Source organism: Halichoeres trimaculatus, unplaced genomic scaffold, assembly GCF_033239565.1.
Source record: "Halichoeres trimaculatus isolate MK-OKI-2021-1 unplaced genomic scaffold, fHalTri1.1 fHalTri1_scaffold_11, whole genome shotgun sequence".
Taxonomy (NCBI): domain Eukaryota; kingdom Metazoa; phylum Chordata; class Actinopteri; order Labriformes; family Labridae; genus Halichoeres; species Halichoeres trimaculatus.
The window spans coordinates 2,640,440-2,664,119 of NW_027437189.1; the positions used below are offsets into that span (position 1 = coordinate 2,640,440).

Sequence of the window (23,680 nt, forward strand, 5' to 3'; positions counted from 1 at the left end):
GGAATGACATCCTGGTAAGACGCCACTAGGCCAGATTCGAACCACTGGGTCAGGGATCTGCAACCTTTACTTTCATAGGAGCCATTTTTCCAGAATTCACCTGAATGTAAGTTATTCTGGAGCCACAAAATCTACTTTATCTTCACAAAATAAGACTATAGTGTGTAAAATTATATACATAGTAAAAAATAGCAAATAACTAAATCAGGAGTTTCTTTAATTTATGAAATTGTACATGTCATGTCTAAGTTCAATAAATAAATTTGCAGAAAATTTAAGTATTTGTAAAACTATTTCAAAAAGAATAATTAAAAAATGTAAAAATATTACAATTTTTTAAAGTCCAAAAATTACAAAAAAAAATTCAAACAATTTTGAAATTTCTAAACAATCATATTTTTGTTACTATTTTGACTTTAATTTTTTTTGGAAAAGTGGAAATTTATGAAATTAAAAAAAAATCCCCAAAATTGAATTTTCAAACACTTTTAAAATTTCCAAAAAATAAAATTTTGAAAATTACAATTTTTTTAAAAATTTCAAACAATTCAAAAGTTTAAAAAAAGAAAAAAAAATTCAAACAAAATGTTAACGCATTCTTCACACCACCAGAAAGCTTACAGATATGGACTAAACAGAGCAGTACCACCAGAAACCATGGGGGCAGTGTTGCTGTTACTACCAGACATGTAGTTTCAGTGAGACACGAAGAAGAAATAACAATAGCGTAACTTTGCCGATGTATTTATCAGCCTCACCAACCACAAACTCCTACAACGCTGCCTCCATTTTTTTCTTTAATGCTAACAATTAAATTAGCAACACCTCCTTAAAAGTCGCCATGTTTGATTTGAGTTTGTTGTCATAAACTTTTGACTCTGGGCTGCTCCCCCTGGTGGATGTGTTGGTTAACAGCAGCACCAACGTAACAGACGTATGGAAGTCTGAGAGCAGTTTGTTTTATATCTTCAGTTTGAAAGGGTTGATGACTGCATGTAAACGTAGCCATTGAGTGATGGTGCTCATGGGAAATGGAGTCTGCACTTCCGATTCTGGCCACAGGTGTCGCTGTAACCAAAGCTGAACGATATGATCTCTGTGTTTTACTCTGAAATCTCTGCTCCTCTTCTGAAATGATCTGTTTTTGCATTTTGAGCAAAATCTTCTGGGAAACCATGAATGAATTTCAAAGATTCTCAGAATCACTGAAGATATAAATATTAAATCCTGCAGCGTGTTTGATTTCAGACTTTGTTTTGCACGCGCCACATTTCAGCATCTAAAGCTGATCGGCTGTGACAGGAGAGACTTTCTGCAGAAATATATTTACTCTTTTATTTTTAATCTGAATGAATTTATGCAAATATTTCCAAGAGGTATTTCTGAAATATGACTGATTTATATCTGGAGAAATCTGAGGAGAGGCTCGTCATCAGGAGGATTTGATCTGTTTACATAATTAAGAAGATTATATATGAGAGGAATGATAATGAATGTGTAATGAGATCTGTGTGTGTGTGTGTGTGTGTGTGTGCTTTCAGGACTATCTGACCGACCTGATCACGGCCGAGTCCATCCGATACTTCCGCTCCTCGAAGCGGATCTACCCTCACCGCCCGGTCCTCATGGTCCTGAGCCACGCCGCGCCGCACGGGCCGGAGGATTCAGCTCCGCAGTACAGCACCGCCTTCCCCAACGCATCGCAGCACATGTAAGCAAACACACTCCCACACACACACTCTCTCACACACACACACACACACACACAATGAGACTAAGCCAGAGTAATCCAGCAGAACAATGGAGCAGCTCCGCTCTGCTCTGCAGGATAAATCCAGACATAACACGACTAAAGCCCACAATCTGCACTAATAACTCAGAGTTTGGGCGCGCACAAATGTGTGTGTGTGTGTGTGTGACAGACAAGAGTGCATGAGTGTGTGTGGTAATGAATTTACTGGTTTGTTTTAATTCAGTCATAATTTTAACTCGCTTCAAGTCCAAAGCCGATCATTTTGTTGACGTGGCAGTTTGACTCCAGAGTCTGACTCCAGCTCTGCATCCAGAGACCTGCCTGTCTGCACACTGACAGACAGACAGGTCAGACAGACAGACAGACAGACAGACAGGTCAGACAGACACGTAGCGATGTCAGAGGCTGCCGTGGAGTCTTTAATCCACGCAGCAGATGTAAACAGCTGCCGGAGGAGGAAGCGCTGGCTGCTCTCCTGCTGTCAGGACGACGTTTAAATCCCATTCAGAGCTCTGCAGACGCTTTTGTTAACACAGAAACGCTGCTGGAAGCATCCTGCACACACTACAGTCCATTTCTACTGAAAGGAAGACAAAACCTGAAGGACAACACGGCGCTGGAACACCATCCTCATAAAAATCAAGGGTTAACTTTAGCTAACGTTAGAGAAAATCCCAGCGTGTCCGTCAGACTGCGGTGGACGTTCAAGCGTTAAATAAATTTTTACATTTCTTTACAGCAAACTCTCAACCTGCTGCCTCAGATGTGATGTCATCTTCTGTTCTCAGAATGTTTAGAAGGCTCTGTCTGACTTCATAGAGGAGTTCTAGAACTCTGGGATCAACGACAGAATTCCGATCCCTGAAGAATGGAACTCCTGCTGACACCTGATTGGTCGATAGGACTCAGCCCTAAAAACTGAAATCTGACACCTCTCAACTTTACCTAGACTCTTTAAGCTCGGTCTACAGAGATAGTTTGTGTAATCCAGCTTAGTATTGGGTCCTCGCTCTTTGTTTTTTTTTATTATTGGAGTATAAATAATGACATAATAAGTAGTGACACTATTCATGACGTTATTCATTATTCTGTCTGCACTTTCAGGTCTAATTTGACCCCCTAAACTTGCTGAAAATCTCGCCAAAATAAGCACACAGCTCAGGTTCACCAAAAATTTGATGTAACGAACATGTTTCCACACTTCCTAAGGTCATGTGCACAGATTTTAATTAAACTGTGTTCACCTTGTGCACTAAGGGTGTGGCTTGCTGTGTGTGTGTTTATGCGGGTTCATCACTTCACTTATGATTATTATTATCATTTTTTTGTGCTTTCAAGCACTTTGTGTTGCCACTATTGTGCATGAAAAGTGCTTTATAATGAAAGTTTGATAGATTAATTGAACTCCAACAACCCATAATTTGCTCTCTAGCGCCACCTAGGCACACTAAAACAGCTCTAAATGGCCGTAAGAATGTCTTGGACAGATCAAACTAATGTCAAAATGTTTGTCTCATTGAGACACACAAATTATGTGCTAAAATCCCTGACCTATTTCAAACAGCAGAAGAAGCCAGCAGATTTCCTTTCAAAATAAAATGTGGCCACATTTTTGGCCCTTTTTCAAAAAATATCCAGTTCAAAGACATAAATTGTATAGGCTTGAAATTTGCCGACATGACTGAGTGGACCCTGTTTTAAAAAGTTGTTTGGGAGTTTGTTGTTTTGGAAACGTTTTTTTTGAAAGGTGAACCCAAAGAAGCCCTTTCGGCTCCCCCCTATTAGAATGAATGGGAGAGAACAATCCAGCTCCACACAAGCTGCGGCATTTGGGCCTCTAGACAAAGAAGTAAGTGTGGTACAGCTTTAAAAATGACATGGATGGATTCCTGGCAATTTTTCTTACAAAAATATCTTAGTTTTAGAGAGATTTGGTCAAATTTGTGGCATCTATGAGGAGTTGTTTCTAAAACTTCAGCCAATTTCTCTCCTCAGAGGGCAGCAGTTGGTGATGATGTCACTCACTGATTAGGAAGTTCCGTGCAGCTGGTCATGTGACTCACTGAAGGCGGGAAAATGCTTTTTTAAAGTGTTTTATTTTAAAGTTAGCTTTAAATCCAGTCAGATTACTTTTGAACACGTGGGCCTGAATAGATTTGTAACTGACGGAGAGAAAACCGTCCATCGAGTCTTGACAAACACTCGTGCCAACAAACCCAGAGTTTATCTCCACACAGCTTCTGCAGCTTCTTCTTCATCCACATTTTCCTCCTTGGACCAGCTCCAGGAGGATTTAAACGACAAGTGGCCATGTTTTAACTCCTCGTGCTGCCTGTCCCTCGTCACTTTGACTGAACGCTCTCCTGAAGCGACGTTTGCGTGCTGATGTTTGCAGCCGAGCAGTCAGGAGGAAGCGGATCGGCAGAGTCGAGCTTAATGTTTAAGGTTATTTCAGTCCCCACGCAGAAATTTAATTATGTAGCTGCAGAGGAGGAGAGAGGAGCAAATGAGTTGGCTGATGGGAGTCATTCATTATCCACCCAGAACACACTGTAAGAACAACCTCTAACTGAGCGCCCGTGTGTGTGTGTGTGTGTGTTTGAGAGAAGTGAGTGTGTGTAATTAATGAACAGCAGCATCTGCTCTCATTACTCCCCAAACAGCAACTCCAAATACACACCATTATACCAACACACACACACACACACACACACAGACGCAGGCTGCAGTTATTAGAGTGTTTTCTAACATTGACTTGCACCCAGTGGACCCGTTTAGGCCACGCCCACCTCTAAACCAGGAGCAGGCGTCTGAAACGAGAGGGATGCAGGGTCATAAATCAAACTAACAGTGTGACCCTTCCATACCGTCCATAAACTCTCTGCTGCAGCTGAATTAATGAGTTTAATTCTCTGTTAATCCAGCTCTTATGAATTAAAAGATGTAAATACAGACTCAGTTAACAGGAAGAGAAGGCTGCTTTTTAAGCTAGTCCCTGACATAAGCGTCTACACTGCAAAAACTTGAGTGGAGCAAGAATTATTAATAATGTTTCCAATCTCATAAACACATTTTATCAACCTAACATGACTGGACCTGTTTGGTGCAGATAAATCAGTGTATCATCAGCAAGTTGCTCGATTCAAGAGTTGTTATTGCTGATAATTTAGGAACGAAACTAAATGAGAGTCTAAAACCAGGGGTGTGCAAAGACTTTTGAAGGGCAGGGGCCAAATGAGAAAAAAAGCAGTGTTTTGAAGACCAGGAGGGCACTTTAGCACTCATTCCATTTGCATTAGCATTTGCACATTTCAGCTCCAAACATAGCTCTTTTGCTTGGTTTAGGCTCCCAAAAGGGCACCTCAGCGCTTGCTTTGATTCTAAAGGGGGCGGTTGAGTGCACATTTTAGCACCTAAGACGCAATTTTGCATGTTTTTTTGTCTTCCAAAAGGGCACTTCAGTGCACACTTTTGCCCCCAAGAGAGCATTTTAGTGCACGTTTTGGCTCAGGGTGGGCCTCTAGCTCACGTCAGTTCCTAACAGGACACTTTTGCTCCACTTAGGCTCCCAAAAGGGCACTTTAGCGCTTACTTTGACTCGAAACAGTGCATTTTATTGCACATTTTAGCTCCTAAGAGGCATTTTTGCATGTGTTTTGGCCCCCAAAAGGGCACTTCAGTGGGTATTGGCTCTTAGGAAGGCACCTTTTCATGTGTTTTGGCTCTTAAAAAAGTTCTTTGGCCCCCACTGTGGATCCCAAGAGGGCGTTTAAGCACGTTTTGGCTCTTATGGGAGATCTGAAATGCGCTTTTTGAATTCTTAGAAGGCTCTTTTGGGGTTGCTTTGATTTTAAAGACATTCTTATGCACTTTTTAACTCTTACAGGGCAATTTTGCTTGTGTTTTGGCTCCCTAAAAGACACTTTAAGCACACAATTTGCCCTCAAGAGGGCACTTTAGCTCATATTTTGACTCTCGAGGGGGCATTTTAGTGCACATTCAGCGCCTAACAGGACACTTTTGCTTGGTTTAGGCTCCAAAGAGGGCACTTTAGCACCTTCTTTAACTTGAAGGGGGCGTCTTGTTGCACATTTGAGCTCCTAAGAGATAATTTTGCATGTATTTTGGGCTTCCAAAATGGCACTTCAACACACACTGTGGCACCCAAGGAGGCATTTTTGTGCACATTTTAGCTTCTATGAGGCACTTTGCCTGTGTTTTGCCCCCCAAAAGGACACTAGCACACATTCTGGTCCCTAGGAGGGCACTTTAGTGCATTTTGGCTCTTTAGTAGGTACTTTAGCGTATGTTTTGGCTCTTAAGAGAGAACCTTCGAAGCGATTTTGGCTCCCATGAGGGCATCTTTCTTTGGCAAGTTTTGGCTCTTAAGAGTGATCTTTAATGTGCACACTGCAGCGTGTTTTTTGACATTTGGGACACAAGGGGGTGGGGTCTGTGCACACCACTGCCTGAAACACTTAAGGACTGAGATCAGACCCTTGAGGGACTCCACCGTTTGGTTTCGAGGTTTTTTACCCTTTGATTAACAGATGTCTGCCAGACTCCCTACTTTACTCATCAGCACCGTGTTCATGTTTTATTTTTCCTAAAAACTTTCTGTCCCCTCCTCCACAGTACGCCCAGTTATAACTACGCTCCAAACCAGGACAAGCACTGGATCATGCGCTACACGGGCCCCATGAAGCCGATCCACATGGAGTTCACCAACGTGCTGCAGAGGAAAAGGCTGCAGACGCTGCTGTCTGTGGACGACAGCGTGGAGAAGGTAAACGACACACCTGACCCACTCATTTTTACACAGATACAAATGAGTATACGGTGTTTGTTGGGTCTAACTGGGTCCTCTGTGTCTCCTCAGCTCTACAACATGCTGCTGGAGATGGGCGAGTTGGAAAACACCTACATCATCTACACCTCTGACCACGGGTACCACATCGGACAGTTCGGCCTCGTCAAAGGTAAAGACCTGATGTGGTCCACGAAGACCAGACCATCAGGATCAACCAACAGAAGCTGGTTCTCAAATCTGTGGAAGAAACAAAACTGCTAGCTATAAAAAACACAGCCTACAACCTACAACCTACAGCCTACAGCCTGCAGTCTATATCCTACATCCTATATCCTACATCCTACATCCTACAGCCTACAGCCTACATTCTATAGGTCTTCATCATACATTCTAAATCCTACAGCCTTAAGTCCACATCTTACATCCTACATCTAACAGCCTATATCTGCATCCTACAGTCTACAGCCTACAGCCCACATCCTATATCCTACATCCTACAGCTTACATTCTATAGGCCTTCATCATACATTCTAAATCCTACAGCCTAAAGTCTACGTCCTACATCTAACAGCCTATATCTGCATCCTACAGCCTACAGCCTAAATTCTACATCCTACAGTCTACATCCTACAGCTTACAGCCTAGATCCTACATCCTACATCCTACATGCTACTTCCTACAGTCTACATCTTACAGCCTACGGCCTAGATCCTACATCATACAGCGTACAGCCTACACTCTATATCCTACATCCTACACTCTACATCCTACAGCCTACATTCTACATCCTACATGCTACATTCTACATGTAACAGACTATACCTGCATCCTAGTCTATAGCCTACATGCTACATCCTACATCCTACAGCCTATATCCTACAGCCTACATTCTACATTCTACATTCTACATCTAACAGATTATATCTGCATCCTACAGTCTAGAGCCTACATGCTACATCCTACAGCCTACATCCTACAGCCTACATTCCACATCCTACATCTTACAGCCTACATCCTACATGCTTTATCCTTCATCCTTTATCCTACATTTTACAGCCTACATCACGCAGTCTGCATCCTACATCCTACATCCTACAGCCAAATGTTAATGATGGTTTGATCATTTTAAACTCTAAAAATGTGCAAAGATTTAAATTGTGAGGTGAACATGTGTAGTATTCCCAGAATAAAGCAGTCAAACTGTGACATCACCTTTTGGTTCCATAGTCTCTTGATGTTTCTTAAAGAGACAGTACCTAATTTCCTTGACTTTCTTAAAGAGACGGCTGCTGGATGATTGTTTTTATAAACAGCATGCTGAAATCATTAATGAGTGTTTGAGCTGTGCGTCAGGTGTAACAGAGTCAGAGCTGTCAGACTGAAATAACGAGGACTGAACAGGCTCTGGAATAAAATATGCATCAAAGTGAAAGATTTCAGCAGGTAAACTCTTTGGACTGCGTTTGTTTTGATTCCTGACTTCAGTATTTTACAGTAAACATGTCGAGTTGAGTCAGGACAAGCTTTCATTCCTGTCTGCATTCACTATCTTCAACCAGAAACCAGATGAAAGGTATAAACAGAATGAATTACTGATAAAATACACTCAGGGCTGAAATGAAACATAAACAGGAAGTGACTGTGAGGCTGAAGAGGCTGAACTCTTCGTCTCTTTAAAAGCTCAAACCTGAAGAAAACCTGTGTCTGTGTCTGCAGGTAAATCCATGCCCTACGAGTTCGACATCAGAGTCCCCTTCTACATCAGAGGACCCAACGTGGAGCAAGGCAGCATGTAAACACACACACACACTCTTACATCACTTCCTGTCTGATGTGATGCACACACACAGATCACACACAGAAACTCCTCTCTGCCTTCACACTTCAGACACACACACACTAATCATCAGTGCATCGAGTTCAGAATAAGGCGCCGTAAAGATATGAGAAGCTCATTAGCTTGTTTGCACACACACACACACACACACACACTTGCTTGGACAGAGAGCTGTGTGTGTTTTGATATGCTAAAGCAGATTAGCAGAGTAAGAGCTGGTGCACGAGGTGATCACGAGTTCAGAGAGACAGAGAGAGATGCTTTTTCTCCTGCACAGTATTTCAAAATAAAAGTCTTTAAAAACTTTCCTCAAACTTTACACGCACAACAACATCCTGCAAACACGGCGCAGCAAACTTTGACGCAGCAAAATGAAAGGGAGGGAGCCAGGAGAGTGATATTTATGTGTGTGTGTGTGTGCCTGTGTGTGTCAGTAACCCTCACATCGTCCTGAACATCGATCTGGCTCCGACCATCCTTGACATCGCCGGCCTCGACACGCCTCCTGACATGGACGGGAAGTCGATTCTGCCTCTGCTGGACACTGACAGGCCTGTTAACAGGTACGTCCACACACACACACACACACACACACACACACACACACACACACACACACACACAACAGAGCTGCTAATTGAGGAAGAAGCAGCTCGTTGGAGTCACACTGAGAGCGGGTCAGTTTCCTGTTTCTCTGTTCTGGTGATGCTGCAGGTAGAGCATCGTGTATGGTGCACAGGAGGTTGAGCAATCAGGGAATGGTTTTAGGGTGAGCAAGCCAGTGCTCATTTCATCGATGAAGACTATGACGAAAAATATTAATCAACAAACCTTTTTCTAAAAATAAAAACTGATTAAAAGTCAGACAGAATGACAAAGACTGTGAAGAAATGTAACGGACACTTTCCTCAAAACATGACGCAGGCCCAGAGTGTCTCTGGGTTGAAATGTATCACAGAAGCTGATATCAGCATCCCCGGCCTCCATCAAGAAGATCTAGATGAAGAAGATGTAAGAGAAAATATAATGCTGCCTCAAATCGTTATAACAAAACGCTAAATTATCAAATTATCCGTCCGGACGCTGCAACTTTATTAAACTGGTCACTGTCAGCCGTGACCACACCAACTACCCAAGGTGGAGAAAAAGAGCGAAATTGAAATTTAAAGGTTCATAAGCACTAACCTCAGCTTTCACACAAATTTAAACCTCTGCAGATTACCCAGAATGCAGCAGCTCCAATCAAATTCAAACACTCTTCTTCTGGCTTACGAAACAAAGACATAAACAGCTCCAGCCTACCTGGGGTCCCTCATCCAGGTCTACACTCCTTCTGGTCCTCTGTGAAAGACGCCTGGTGCTCCCAGCCCAGCGCGGCTCCAAATCTCTAGCCAGACTCTTCTCCTCTGTTGTTCCCAAATGGTGAATGAGTTACCTAACTCTATATGATCCACAGAGTCCCTTTCTACTCTAAGAGATGTCTGAAGACTCATCTGTTCAGGGGACACTTAGACCTTAATCTGAGCCTTCTCCTCTTTGTCCTCTCACTCCTGGCCTTTCCTGTTGCCTTCACTGACTTAACACTGTGGGAACAATGAACATCCACACTAACACATAACAAATAGCAGAGCTGTTACAGTACAATGTGACGCCACTTACCTGAACAGGTGAACCTCTCTGTCTATAGCCCCTCAGCAGCAGTTACACAGGAGGAGAGCTAAGACCAGTTTGAAGAACTTTACAAATTTTCAGGACGTTTTCACAACAGTTAGGTTGTTTAGATTGTATCTGACCAAAAAATCTGTGAATATTAATCAACTAAAACTAGACTAAGACTAAAGGGTTTTCAGATGGCTAACTAAATAAACACTCGTCTGAGAGTGTGTGAGATAATCGCTGAATAAATCTCCTCTGTGTCTGAGAATGGTCCAGAGAAAGAGGAGAGGGTCAGCAGCTAGCGCTAATGCTAACCAGAGGTCAGAGGAGAGAGAGGATCAGGGTGTAAATGATGCTGCAGCAGGTGGTCTCTGAACCGTAACACCTTTGTTTGAACACCAGAGGGCTCCTCGGATCAGACACACACACAGATACACACACAGCTGCACGGCCTGGAGGAAGAAACACTTTATTAATATTTATTTAAACCAAAGAGTCTGTGCAGTAAACGTTAAAGTCAGGAGGTCGCGTTTCATCTCAAGTCCTTAAAAAACAAGTTTGATTCAACAAACTCATCGTTCCATCCCAGCAGCAAACGTGGAGTTTTTAGCTTCACAAAAACAAACTCTGGAGGAAATTGCCGTCCCTCTGAAGCATGACTCAGACCTATTTGTGGGAGAAAGTGCCGAAAATTTAACTTAATATAGCAGAAATTTCCAGAAGCCTTTATATGAGAGCCATCACGCTGTGAATGGAGCCTCTGTTTGCTTCCTCTCCGTCTGTCAGTGAGCGTTTTTTAAAAAGAGATGTTTCTGAAAATCAATGGAGGAAAAGTTGACTCCTGCGGTGATGTTTGAAAGAGTTTTTCTTTCATCAGCAGCAGAAAAATCAACATATTATCCTTCAGGTTTAGAGCTAGAAACAGGCCAGAATAAGATCCAGATGGAGTCACGTGAGGAGGAGACAGAGGGAGCAAGGAGGAGACAGAGGGACCAAGGAGGAGCGTCTGACTCTGTTTTATATTAACTTTGATCTAACCAAGGACTCTGACTCATGTTTCCTCTGTCCTCAGGTTTCAGGTGAACAAGAAGCCAAAGTTGTGGAGAGACTCGTTCCTGGTGGAGAGAGGGTAAATATGAACCAGCTCATGAAACTGGCCCTGATTTTTTTTTTTTTAATTCTCTTTTTAATGAAATATTGTTTCATTAAATCATTTTTCAGTGCATCTTCGAATCTTAGATACAATTTTCCTGTATTTTGTTTGTTTATTTATTTTAAACAGAACATAGCATGAATGACATAATACAACATTGGGATAATTAACAAAAATTAACATTAACAAATTCTCATTAACAAAATTTCTGTATCATTTTAAATGAGAATTTGTTTTATGGGACTATTATTCCAAATGTCTTAGTTAACCAAAAATAAATAAATAAATAAATAAATACTCCCCCCCAAAAAATAATAATAATAATATAATAATAATAATAATAATAATAATAATAATATTAATAATAATAATAATAATAATAATAATAATAATAATAATAATAATAATAATAATGAAAAAAATAATAAATACACCCCCTCCCAAAAAATAACTAAATAAATATAAAAAATAAAATTGATTAATTAATTAATTAATTAATTGTCAGTTTAGGAAATCTGTCATATGATTCCACCAGACCTTCTGCAAAATATCTTTTTAGTAAACATCTAGAATAAATTGAAAACAGGGCCAAAGGAAAAAAGAAGGAAGGAAAGGAAAAAGAAGAAGTTTCCAGAGACCCCTTAAAAGGCTCCAAGGATCTTGAAAGACGTTGAGTTCTGTCAAGTGTCTCTTGAGCTCTAAAAAAAAGGTTTGAGTTTCCTTCAAATTCCCAAAAATGTATAAAGATCTTGCAAAGGTTTCAGAATCGCTCAAACATTATTTGGAATAAAGTCAAAGATTTCAGAAACTGGCCAACCTTTCTTGAGATAAGGTCAAAAGTTTGAGAATGTTGCCTATCATTTTAACACTAAGGTCCAAGATTTCAAAAACATTGGCAGCTTTTCTTGGGAATAATTCAAAAGTTTTAGAAATCTTGCCAAACTTTCTTTAGATAAGGTCAAAGATTGCAGGATCTTGCCAACTTTTTTGAGATTAGGTCAAAGGTTTGAGAATATTGACAACATTTTTGGGAATAAGGTCAGATGTTGAAGAACCTTGTCTACATTTTTTGCGATAAGGTCAAAGATTTCAGAATCTTGCAAACCTTTCTCGGGATAAGGTCAAAGATTTTAGAACATCGGCAGCCTTTCATGGGATTAATTCAAAAGATTTCAGAATCTTGCCAACCTTTCTGGGGATAGGGTCAAAGGTTTGAGGATATTGCAAACCTCTTGGTGGATACGGTCAGATGTTTTCGAACCTTATCAACATTTTTTTGTATTAGGTCAGATGTTTCAGGATCTTGCCGACCTTTCTTGTGATTAGATCAAAGATTTCAGAACATTGACAGTCTTTATTGGGATTAACTCAAAAGTTTCAAAATCTGGCCAACTTTCTTTGAGGTTGGGTCAAATATTTCAGAATCTTGCCAACCTTTCTGAAGATTAGTTTAAAGGTTTGAGAATGTTGCCAACCTTTCTGGGGATAAGGTCAAACATTTTACAACATTGACAGCCTTTTTTGGGAATAATTCCAAAAGTTTGCCGACCTTTCTGGGGATTAGGTTAAATTTCTCAGGATATTTACTAGGTGTCTTGGTGTAAGATTAAAGGTTTCAGGATCTTGTTACTTTTGAAGGATGTTGCTGAAGTTTCTCGGCATTAAGCATTACACCCTGTATGATCCTACAGGAGGAATCTGGCTCATTATTGTGGGATCTTTGTTATACCTATAGGGCTATTCCTCATGTCTGGTTGTGAATCTGTTGACACCTCAACATCTTTGACTAATGATTCAAATCCAGGCAAAGAAGCAAATTGAATTTTGGAAACTCACTTCTTTTTTCCTGTGTCGGCAGGAAGCTGCTTCACCAGCGTGTGGAGGGAAAGGAGGTGTCACCAGAGGAGAACTTCTTACCCAAACACCAGCGAGTCAAAGACCTGTGTCAGCGGGCCGAGTACCAGACGCCCTGTCAGCAGAGCGGACAGGTTCAGTAACTTAACTTATCTTTACCAAAAATAACATCTGAACATCCGTTGACTAACAGCTAGCGATGAACGGTACGAGCTGAAAGTTTCTTTAAAGTGTTTGTTTGGCTCAGGTCAACCAAGGAGGTGGACGAGGATCAGGTCTCGGAATTCCCTCTATGACCTCAGAGTTCTAGAACTCCTGCTGTTGCTCTGCAAACAGACTGTTTTGCATGCATGCTCCTGATTGGTCGATTCTCCTCAGACTACAAACTGAAACCTGACACTTCCTGAGCTGAAGTCTGTTTTTCTGTTTCTGTCTTATTGCTCATTACTCAGAGTGGAAGTGGAAGTTTTGGTGGTTTCTGATGACTGGCAGAGATATCTCTCCTTGTGTTTTTCTCGGTACGAGGATCGAAAAGCTTTTTTGGAATAAATGCAGGGAAATTGAGTTGTCCACTGCTGTAATAAACAAACAGAGACTTGAAGGAAGCTGAGGAGAACAGAGAGTGACTTCTGTCAGAGAGATGAAAAGCAGATGTCCTCTCCTCCGAGCAGACAGATACAATAACAGCAGTAATTACCAGAAGAACAGAGCACAATGGAGAGAAGCCGGCAGAATCAAAGAGCGCCGACGTGAACTGAATCAAGATTCGGCAGCACAACACAAACTTTTCTCCGAGCTGTGTTTCCGTGTGTTTGTGTGTGTGTTCACGCTTGTTTGAGGTTAATTACACTTGTCGAGAAAAAAAATCCCCTCGCAGTTGATTAGTCTCTTAGCAACTGTGCGTGCCGGCTGCTGGATGGCTCCGATAAACAGCCCCGTGGAAAGCTGTGAGAGTGTGTGAGAGTGTGTGTGAGTATAATTAAGCATTCAGCTGTTTGTCACTCTTTAATAAGTGACGAAGTGCAACCGGAGAAATTAATTCAGCTCCTGTTAATGAGCAACAGCAGAACGACAATACAACAAAGGCTCTGAGCGGCGAGTAATGACGACTTTCTGACGTGCTTCAAACCTCGCCGGGTCCGTCGTTAAGGTCGACTCGGGGCAGAGTGACAGGAAGTTAAATTTGTGTTGATTGAATATGTCGAACCCTTTTATTCCTCTAGAAGTGGCAATGCGTGGAGGACACCACCGGGAAACTTCGCCTCTTCAAGTGTAAGACTGAAGGGGGAGGGGCTAAGAACATCCAGAGAGGCGTGGCCAGTCGTCAGCGTCCAATCAGCCTCAAGTCTCAGATGTACAACCGCAACTCTGACTCCTGCAACTGCGACCTGCGTGACCTCCGACCCCTGAACCTGCGTCCATCCTTGATGAGGTCGTTCAACAAGAAGCCTTTCTTCTCCAAGAAGAGTGAGTGATTCTGAGCCTCTCCAGCAGGGGGCAGTGGAAACATTTAGACACCAGCATTAGAGGAAGTTTCCTGTACAGTGCACAGTTGTTACCTTTTTTTTGTTTTGAAAATTTGTCTTTAAGTTGGTGCACTTTAACCTAGGGTGGTGAAACAATACTTGATGAAGGATCAGCGCCACCTGAAGATTAACTTTATGAACTGAGTTATTCTTTTACACCCCAGTCGTGACTTATAATGCAAAGAAATAGCATTTTTTTAAGCAACATAGCATTTTTGTGTTCATCTTATGCTCATGCTAATTTTCTTTGAAGCAGATTATCAACCAAAAATGTTATGTCTTGAACTTTCCTTGATATCCATCTTCGTCCCTAAACCAAAGAGGCCAGAGAAGCTACCAGAGAATATGTTTTATGCTAGTTTTCTTTAAAGCAGATTATCAACAAAAAATGTTTCATCTTGAACTTTACTTGATATCCATCTTTGTTCCTAAATCAGAGAGGCCAGAGAAGCTGCCCGTGAAAATGTTTTATGCTAGTTTTCTAAAAGGCAGATTTTCAACAAAAAAAACTATGTCTTGAACTTTTTTTTCTTGATATCCATCTTTGTTCCTAAACCACAGAGGCCAGAGAAGTTGCCAGAGAACATCTAACCAGTTTGGTAAAATAACAGAAAGATTACAGCTAATTTTGAAACAGTTTGTTTGACATTGTCTGATGTAGAAATCAAACATTACATCAAAACCTAAAAAGCTGTCTGAGCAGTGTAAAGTTTTTCCAAACGCAGACAGAAGTTGGCGCTCTCATCTTCAGTGTTTTTGTTTTACGTTTTCAAATATAAATCCTAAATACAAAAGCTGCAGTTTTCACATTTTATTCCTTGGTTTTAGTTTAAAAAATTCCTCATCCTACGGATATGTGATGTAAAATGAGAGCAAACTTCTCTTGTGCTTCTCTGGCCTCGAATGCCAGCTTTAAGTTGCTATGCTTGTTTGAGACTTTTGTTCTGCAGAGTTTTTTGTCACACAGACTGAAACAGGAAGTAGTCACGGTCAGTAAGAGTCTTACTGTAATTCTTGGACTTTAGCATGAGGCTAAGCTGCTGTAATGAGGCTGGGAGAAGGTGTCTTTGTGTGTTTTGGTTTAATATTCTTAACTCCAAGCTGTCCCTGCTCAGATAAAAGTGTTCAGTGTACTTTCCCTGCTGCAGCTCTTCCAGTCAGAGCAGCTGTTTCCCTGATGAGATGCTGACCTCTAGTGTCCGGGGTCTGAACTGCAACCCCTCTTGATTCTCTGCATTTGAGTGTTTTGTCTTAGTTAAGGATTTATGTTATTTTTTTGCTGTTATTTGCCAGAAGCTGTGAGCTGGCAGCAGTAGGAGAAGCTTCCTCAGTGAATTTATGTGGTGATGAAGTTTAAAACAAACTTTCTGTGTGTTTCTCAGAGTTCAAAGCCCTGAAGAGTTACTCCAGGAACCGATACAGCCGCTCGGTGTCTATGGTGAACAGTTACCCCGGTAACAATGGCACAAAGGGCGGGGCCGACTGGGCTCAGCCAATTACAGAGGAGTCTGAGGACGAGTTCAGCGGGATGGGGGAAGTTCCCACCGGCGTGGCCCTGCCTTCGAACTCCCTCAAAGTCACACACAGGTGAGGATGTGTGAAAAGACGTCTGTGGGGTTTTAATCGTTGCTTTTTTTGGACTGGATTCTGGATGAGTGGATGAGAATGGATGGAAATAACCTTCAAATGACTTCTGTGTCTGTGGGGAAAGTTTGTTTCTGAGAGAAAAATACAGTCTGCATTAATTAAAGTTTTAAGGAGTCCCTGCTGGGTGAAGTCGCCTCAAACTGAACCATCAGCTCGTCGTCTAATTTTCTTAACTGGTCCCAAAGCGTGGTGGGAGCCTCAGATTGTATAAGAGCTGATAAATCATGACTAAATGAGACTCTTCAGCACAGATGGAGCTCTGATTACTCCGCTGAATCAATGAGGTGTGAATTAGTGAGACAAATAATCCTTCATGTAAGCGCTCACACGTTCAGGAGCAGAGCGTCCTCCTCGTCAGGAATAAATGTCAGCTTCTGGCGTTGCCCTGCTCTTTCTCTGCCCGCCAGAGAAACGCCTGAGCGTTAGAGTCAGCGTGTCGTTGTTGTTCTCCTGCAGATGCTCCATTCTGTCCAACGCCACCGTGAAGTGTGACACCGGGGTGTACGAGTCTCTGCAGGCGTGGAAGGACCACAAGCTGCACATCGACCACGAGGTGAGACAACGAACTCGCTCATCCCCAACACACACACACTTCGTCTTTAAGATTTCCTGACTGATTTCCTTGCCTCTGTGTCAGATCGAGACGCTGCAGACAAAGATAAAGAACCTGAGGGAGGTCAGAGGTCACCTGAAGAAGGCCCGCCCCCTGGAGTGCGACTGTAATAAATACCTGTAGGTGGTGAAGTAGCAGGTTGTGATGGAGTCAGAAGTATATCTGGTCTGGTTTTAAACTGGATTTTGTTTTTCAGGTATCAGTCCAAACTGAAGAACAAGCTGAGGTTCAGAGGAGGAAACATCCACCCCTTCAGGTGAGCCCAGCTCTCATCCATCTTCATCCACACCCGTTCAGAGTCTTTTTTTCAGGATGTTTAGGTCCGTCTTCAACAGTTGACTTATTTTTGAAATCTTTTTATCTGTTGCTTCTCTTTGTGAAATAGAGAATGAAAAAAGAAATAGCAAAAGCAGCAACAGGGTTGTTAGCTAGCTAGCTACCACAGCGTAAATCATGTTGTTGGAAGTGAAATACTAAAGTTTGGGAATTTTTGATTTCCGTAAAAGACCAGTGTTCAGGAACTGCAGAAACTAAAATCTAACCAAGTGTTTGTGTCTTATAAAAGACTCAATATAAGACAATGTGATCAGCCAACCTGCTCTCAACATATCAGCATTTGTTGTTGATCAGGGGACCACGAGTGGACACTCAAGGAACTGCACTTTTTGGACCTTCACATCAGTTTAACAGCTTAAAATAAGTGCGCCTAGAGTTATACCCAAAAAGACTGAAATTTAACAAGTATTTGTAGTATATTTTTGGGTGAACATTTATTTAGAACAAGGTGTAATTTTTGTCATTCTTTTTGATGGTGCAGATAAATCAGTGTATCATCAACATATCGCTGAATTCAAAGTAGCAGTTGCTAATGACTTACGAAGGAGATCAGATCTAAGTTTGAACCATTGAAAGACCAAGAATAGATCTCTGAGGGACTCCACATTCAAGATGAATTTCTGAAAAATTCTGGTAATGGGGTGAAACAGTGCACTAAAAGTTTCCTTGAAACGAGAATAGCTCATCTGCAGATTTTTGATTTTTTTTATTTATTTATTAATTGATTTATTTAATTTAATCTCTTTATTTATTTATATTTAAATTTCTTATTTTATTTTATTTTACTTTTTTATTTATTTATTTTTTCATTTTATTTTTTTTCATTTTTTTTATTTTTTTTGGGGGGGGGCATCATTTTTGTCTTTTAATATCTAGAATCAGGACATTTTTCTGGCCCTGTCAGATGAATTTGGCTCAAATTGAGTCAAATGAGACAATTTTTATTGAAAAAAAGACACCAACACTCGATTAGATTTCAGTTTTCTTTTTTTATTTTTGCACAGTCATCTTCACCTTCTTGAGCTCATGTTCAGAGCTTCAAGGAAGAGATAAACAGTAAAATTAAAGATTCACTTAAGTTATAACTTTGCCTATCCAAGTTTTTGACAAATATCAGAATAGTTTTGCTATTGTGTGTTTTCTTTGTTTTGTTTTTTTTGTTTGTTTTTTGGGCCCATGATTATCATGAGGTGAAATTCAGACCTGCGTGGATTCAAATCTGTGAAAAATTACATTGTTGCAACTTTAGAATAAAAAAGAATAGAATACAATAGAAAAGAGTACAATACAATACAATAAAATAATTTGATAATATTTTTTGTGTGTTTACGTGTACAGGAAAGGCGGGGCTCGGGACAAGAAGGCGTGGCTTATGAAGGAGCAGAAGAGGAGGAAGAAAATGAGGAAGATGATCAAGAGGATCAGGAACAACGACACGTGTTCGATGCCCGGACTCACCTGCTTCACTCACGATAACCAGCACTGGCACACGCCGCCTTACTGGACACGTACGACATAAACAAACTAACTTTTAACTTAATGTGATAAAGTGACCTGGGGTGAAACGTCTGGGCTGATGTCTGTGGTTTTTTTTACCTTGCAGTGGGTCCGTTCTGCGCCTGCACCAGCGCCAACAACAACACGTACTGGTGTCTGCGGACCATCAACGAGTCACACAACTTTCTGTTCTGTGAGTTTGCGACCGGATTCCTGGAGTATTTTGACCTCAACACAGACCCTTACCAGGTACACACATTCCCCCTTTGGTCCTTTAAACCCCAATGCAAAGATTCTGATGAGTCCAACCAGACTCTGAAAGGTAGCTGCTGCCATCTTGTGGTCGTTGTTTTCCTATTCTGTAATGATCCTGAACAACAAGGTGTTGAAAGTTTGATCATATGGTTGAAATTATGTTATTTTAGTTTCTTCTTTCTTTGTCTCTTTGTCTCCAGCTGATTAACGCCGTCAGCTCTTTAGATCGAACCGTCCTCAACTCGCTCCACGTTCAGCTGATGGAGCTCAGAGGCTGTCGGGGACACAAACAGTGTAACCCTCGCACACGCTCACTAGAGCAAGGTATGGTACACTCCTTTACTCCAACTACACAAGTTCTTAGGCTACATAATGTTTCATGCTAGTTCAAGGAAAATATTTTTTATTGAGTTATCAATAACAGGAGATATGCAAAACTTCAACAATATACAAAACTCAAACACAGCCCCACCAAGCAGACCGAGAATACACCAGCTTGATTAATAGTCTAATTTTGGGTTCATCTTAAGGGTCAGCTGTTATAACTGATTTACTTGAAAACACAAATTTGTGAAATTTAAGGTATTTCTTTTCTCAATTTTTCAAATCTGCAGGGTTTTTTTAGCAGCTTTCATTTAACAAAAACTGAAAGACATGTTGAATTAACATTTAGAAAAATCTAATTAATTAATATCCGTCTTGATATTTTAAATATTTCAAAATAGCTACTTTCATTCTGTACTTAATCCCTATTTTGTGGCAATTTGCAATTAAATTTGTAAGGGTAATTGAAAAAAATAACATGAAGTTAAGTGGGGGATTTAGCCTTAAATACCTTTTATTGATGGTCTTAACGTTCAATGGAAGCAGCTATGAAGAATTGTCTTTATGATTTGTCAAATTTCAACCAGCAGGGGGCGCCAGTTGAATTTGTTGGGGCTAAATCAAAATTAACTCACTAGATGATCATGGGCCTCCTTTTTAGCATCAGTTAAACCATAAAAACACATTGGACCCTAAAATGTCCCCAGATTGTTTAATTGTTCCCGTTAGGTGGATAAGAAATTATGCAAAGGTCCCCTGTTTGATATAAAGATAGGTAGACTCACACACTGTCTTTTTTCTTGATTTTTTGTAACATTATTAATGAAAACGTGTAGAAATCATCTTGAATCAGTCTCATAACTCAAAATCCTCTTCTCTAAAAAGATCTCTCTCCTTCAGGTGGGCGGGATCACACCAGCTTTGACGACTACAGGTACGCACACGCATACACACATAAATCCCATACCTACACACATTGTGTTTCCTGCTCTGAATGCTGCATGACTTCCTGATGGAGCTGGCAGCTGCTGGTGGTGAAGCTGAGAGAGTGTGTGAGAGCGTGTTTGAGTGTGTGCGTAACTCAGTGTGTGTTTGTTGCATCAGGCTGTTTGAAAGGAGGAAGTGGCCGAGAGTCAAGAAACCTTCATCGTCTCGAACCCTGTGAGTCTTCCTCTTCGTAGACCGTCTGGCTTGAGTTCTGCTTACTGCTTTGATGCTGCATCTGTCTGTCCACCTGTCTGTCTGTCCACCTGTCTGTCTGTCCACAGTGTTAGTCTGACACTAGTTTCTGAAATGTCATATTCTGGAATCAAAGTTAAAAAAGCTTGTGAAACGGGCACATCAGATTGGGTTAGTTTAATTCAAAGCCCCAAGTGGTCACTGGAAGTATTGCAGCTGTCTTGTTTCTGCATGTTCCTCAGTCTTCCGTCTGTCTCTGAACAAACTAACCACCATACGTAACAATCACACCTGAGGACTGTAGCCAGGACCTGACCAGAGTTTCTGTCTTCTATCAAGCAGAGGTCCGATCTGGGACGGCTGGAAGGGCTGATCCTCCCGACTTCTGGAGCAGGCTCCTGGCCCCACCCACAGCAGCCTGAAGGAGCAGGGGCGTGGTCATTGAGGCGACGCCAGAGGCATCGGTCGACGGCCACGCCCCCAACCTCACCATCCTGCCATTTCCATGACATCCTCTGGCCCTCTGACCCTGCTGCTCAGGGAAACGCTGGGACGAAACCCTCAACAGGTGCTCCTCTCTCCTCCTCCGTCATGCTCCTTTAAGGAGGAGGAGGCGGTAGAGTGGAGATGAAGAGGAGGAGACAGAGGAAATAAGAGGAATTTGCAGACGTCATTGATCATTAGGGTTTTTCCCCTTGGTTTTGACTTACACATGAGTAACTTTAAAAATAACACAATTTCTGCCTTATCATATTATGTTTTATTTGATTTAATATCTTAAGCTGGATCTCATTGGAAACAATCAGTTTTTGTTTTTATACCCCGTTCAAGTCCTTTGTGAAAACTATTCAGCATATTTTTTACTAAAACTTGTAAAAGCTAAATTTAGCTTTCAGTCCAAACTTAAAAAGAAAGAAAAAGGAAGAATTTTCTTGTTACATTCTTCACATTTTAAAAATAAGATACTGTCACCTGAGAGCAAAATATTCCGATCTTCCTCCTCCTCCTCTTCAGGTGACCTCCCAGCGGCCATCTTTGTTTCCCTCGTCCATATTCAGCCCCTCTAACCGTCTCTGAAGACATTAAAGAACCTGATTTCCTGTTTTTGTGTTTGCTACTAAACTGAGACGGGTGCAAAAATGAACAACCCCTCGCTGTCCAACACTGTGACATCACCCCTTTTACATTGCGTGATGTCATTTCCTTTTTTTTTTCATTTTTAATCCCTTCCACTAACTCGAGTGTCGGTCGCCACGGCAGTGACCGACGTCTTTACTGACGACAGAGCTAAAGGTTGTACTAACCTGGTGACTGACTACAGCTCCCATGATGCAACGCTGCAGCCCTGAGAATAATGACGAGAACATTTTAAAGTTTAAAAGAAAAACAAAAGATCAAACAGCTGGAGTGTGAATTGCTTGCTAACCTGGGAGCCAATGAAAAAAGGACTACAAAGTGATGTCACTGCTTCTGGAACTTTTTACAGACGTTTTGTGGAGCCCTGAAGTTTCCAGTTTTGTGTCACTTTTTTTGTCTTTTTTACTTGTTTTAATCATCAAATATCAACACTTCCTGCACATAACGTCATCTGCTTCTGAATTTAGTTGTTTCTTCTTTTAGTTCTCATTATCTGGCGTCCATTTGTCCCATAAAACCATCAGAAACAGCAGAAAAAGATATGAAATATAAAGTTTCAACTGTGGGAAACACGACTGGATTCGCACAAAGAGTGATTCTGTATCTTTAAAAACATCTGGTGTTTCTGGTAAAGCATCAATCTCTCTGAAAAAAAAGACAGACTTTTTTTAATGTTTGAAAAAACTTGAATCTCCGGACGTCAGATGTGTTTAAATCAGTGTTAAAACCTCCATCAGACACTTTTACACTGTTTCACCCTTATCTCCTTCTTGTGCTTATTGAAAAAAAAAAGTTGTTTTGTTGTGTTTTTGATGCTCTTGCCCACTCAGCTGCAATTTCCTACATTTCCCAGGATGCCTTTCACCTGCACACGAGAGAAGACATGTCTCTCTTCTACAGACATCACTAAGTTTCATTACAGATAAACCTGTTGATGCTTCTTGTTTGAAGAGATTTAACATTTCATATTTGATTTAAACGTTACAGTCTCACCATGTGACCGAAAGAAGCTCTCTGATTGGCTAATGTATCATCGGAGGCTCAAAAGAAGTTGTTATGCCATACTGCTGAGTTCAAGGAAGTCATTGTTTGAAATTCATCGTAACTCTTTGCCCGATTATTCAACAATTAAAAATGTGAAAATGTTAAAACCAGGATGAATATTAGATTTGATAACCTATTTGCCAAAATCAGTCAACAGCTAGCATTTAGCATCTTACTTGCTAAAATTCATGCTAACCAAGAAGCAGCTAAAGATCAGCAGTGGTTAAACAATTAAGATGTAAATTTGGTTTATTTCAGCTAGTATGCTAACATGAGCTGTTGTTTACCTGGTGGGTGAAACTGCTAATATTACCATTAGCTTTTTAGCTGCTAAAAGCTAGTTTTTGAAAGTACAAGTTGTGCAAAATTTTTAAAAAAGTAGTACGTTTTTTCCTTGTGTAATCTGAACTGGTATACAGCTGAATGCTAACATTAGCCATTGCCATGGTTATTAAATACAACCAGTGCTGTTTCAATTTCAAACCATCATCAACCCCTCAAATACCAACATTGCTATTAGCTTTTTAGTTTAGCTGAGAGCTAATGTTAAGAAATCGGGAAAAACATTTTTTTTTCTGCTTTTTTTTGCTAGCTTAATTTCAGCTGGTACATAGCTAAATGCTAACATTTAGAGAGAACTAAATATTAAGAAATACAACATGTGCTGTTTAAATTTCAAAACCAACATCAACTCCTCAACTTTCAATTTTTAGCTTGTTAGCAGCTAAAAGCTAATACTATTGAAGCGGAAAGGTGGCAGTTAAATGGCAAAAGTATTTGGATTTTACTTAATTTTAGCCTGAATGTGGCTGAATGCTAACGCTAGCTGTAATCTGACCATTCGCTCGCGAGGTTATCAAAATTGGAATCGTTCAGTTTTTGAAAGTGATGAACTCCAGACTCTGATATTTATTGTGTTACAGAAACATTTCCCGCTCTCTGTCCCTGGATGTGGCCTCATGTTGAAGGAGACACTCTAGGGGGCGCTAATGTGATCCCTATCTAACAGTGTGATAGTGTTTCAGGAGGTTTCTTCCTTCCTGTGTGAGTCTGTAGAGT

At 40.9% G+C, this 23,680-nt stretch overlaps 1 protein-coding gene across 5 annotated transcripts in view; it reads left to right on the forward strand.

Annotated features, from left to right (window-relative positions):
• sulf2b (sulfatase 2b) overlaps positions 1 to 22,991 on the forward strand; it is an 87,297-nt gene extending 64,306 nt beyond the window's left edge. For 2 of the 5 annotated variants that reach the window (XM_074680943.1, XM_074680944.1), the window contains 18 exons: positions 1,542 to 1,711; positions 6,389 to 6,539; positions 6,633 to 6,732; positions 8,280 to 8,355; positions 8,835 to 8,963; positions 11,129 to 11,185; positions 13,068 to 13,197; positions 14,287 to 14,530; positions 15,972 to 16,176; positions 16,693 to 16,789; positions 16,874 to 16,968; positions 17,046 to 17,105; positions 18,524 to 18,693; positions 18,789 to 18,931; positions 19,138 to 19,261; positions 20,147 to 20,195; positions 20,366 to 20,422; positions 20,783 to 22,991. In XM_074680943.1, the coding sequence (XP_074537044.1) occupies positions 1,542 to 1,711; positions 6,389 to 6,539; positions 6,633 to 6,732; positions 8,280 to 8,355; positions 8,835 to 8,963; positions 11,129 to 11,185; positions 13,068 to 13,197; positions 14,287 to 14,530; positions 15,972 to 16,176; positions 16,693 to 16,789; positions 16,874 to 16,968; positions 17,046 to 17,105; positions 18,524 to 18,693; positions 18,789 to 18,931; positions 19,138 to 19,261; positions 20,147 to 20,195; positions 20,366 to 20,422; positions 20,783 to 20,813 (2,088 nt within the window). In that variant the 3' untranslated portion in view covers positions 20,814 to 22,991. The remainder of the gene's footprint in view (positions 1 to 1,541; positions 1,712 to 6,388; positions 6,540 to 6,632; positions 6,733 to 8,279; positions 8,356 to 8,834; positions 8,964 to 11,128; positions 11,186 to 13,067; positions 13,198 to 14,286; positions 14,531 to 15,971; positions 16,177 to 16,692; positions 16,790 to 16,873; positions 16,969 to 17,045; positions 17,106 to 18,523; positions 18,694 to 18,788; positions 18,932 to 19,137; positions 19,262 to 20,146; positions 20,196 to 20,365; positions 20,423 to 20,782) is intronic. The other 3 variants (XM_074680945.1, XM_074680946.1, XM_074680947.1) reach the window with 3 other exon arrangements.
• The last annotated feature ends 689 nt before the right edge of the window (positions 22,992 to 23,680 follow it).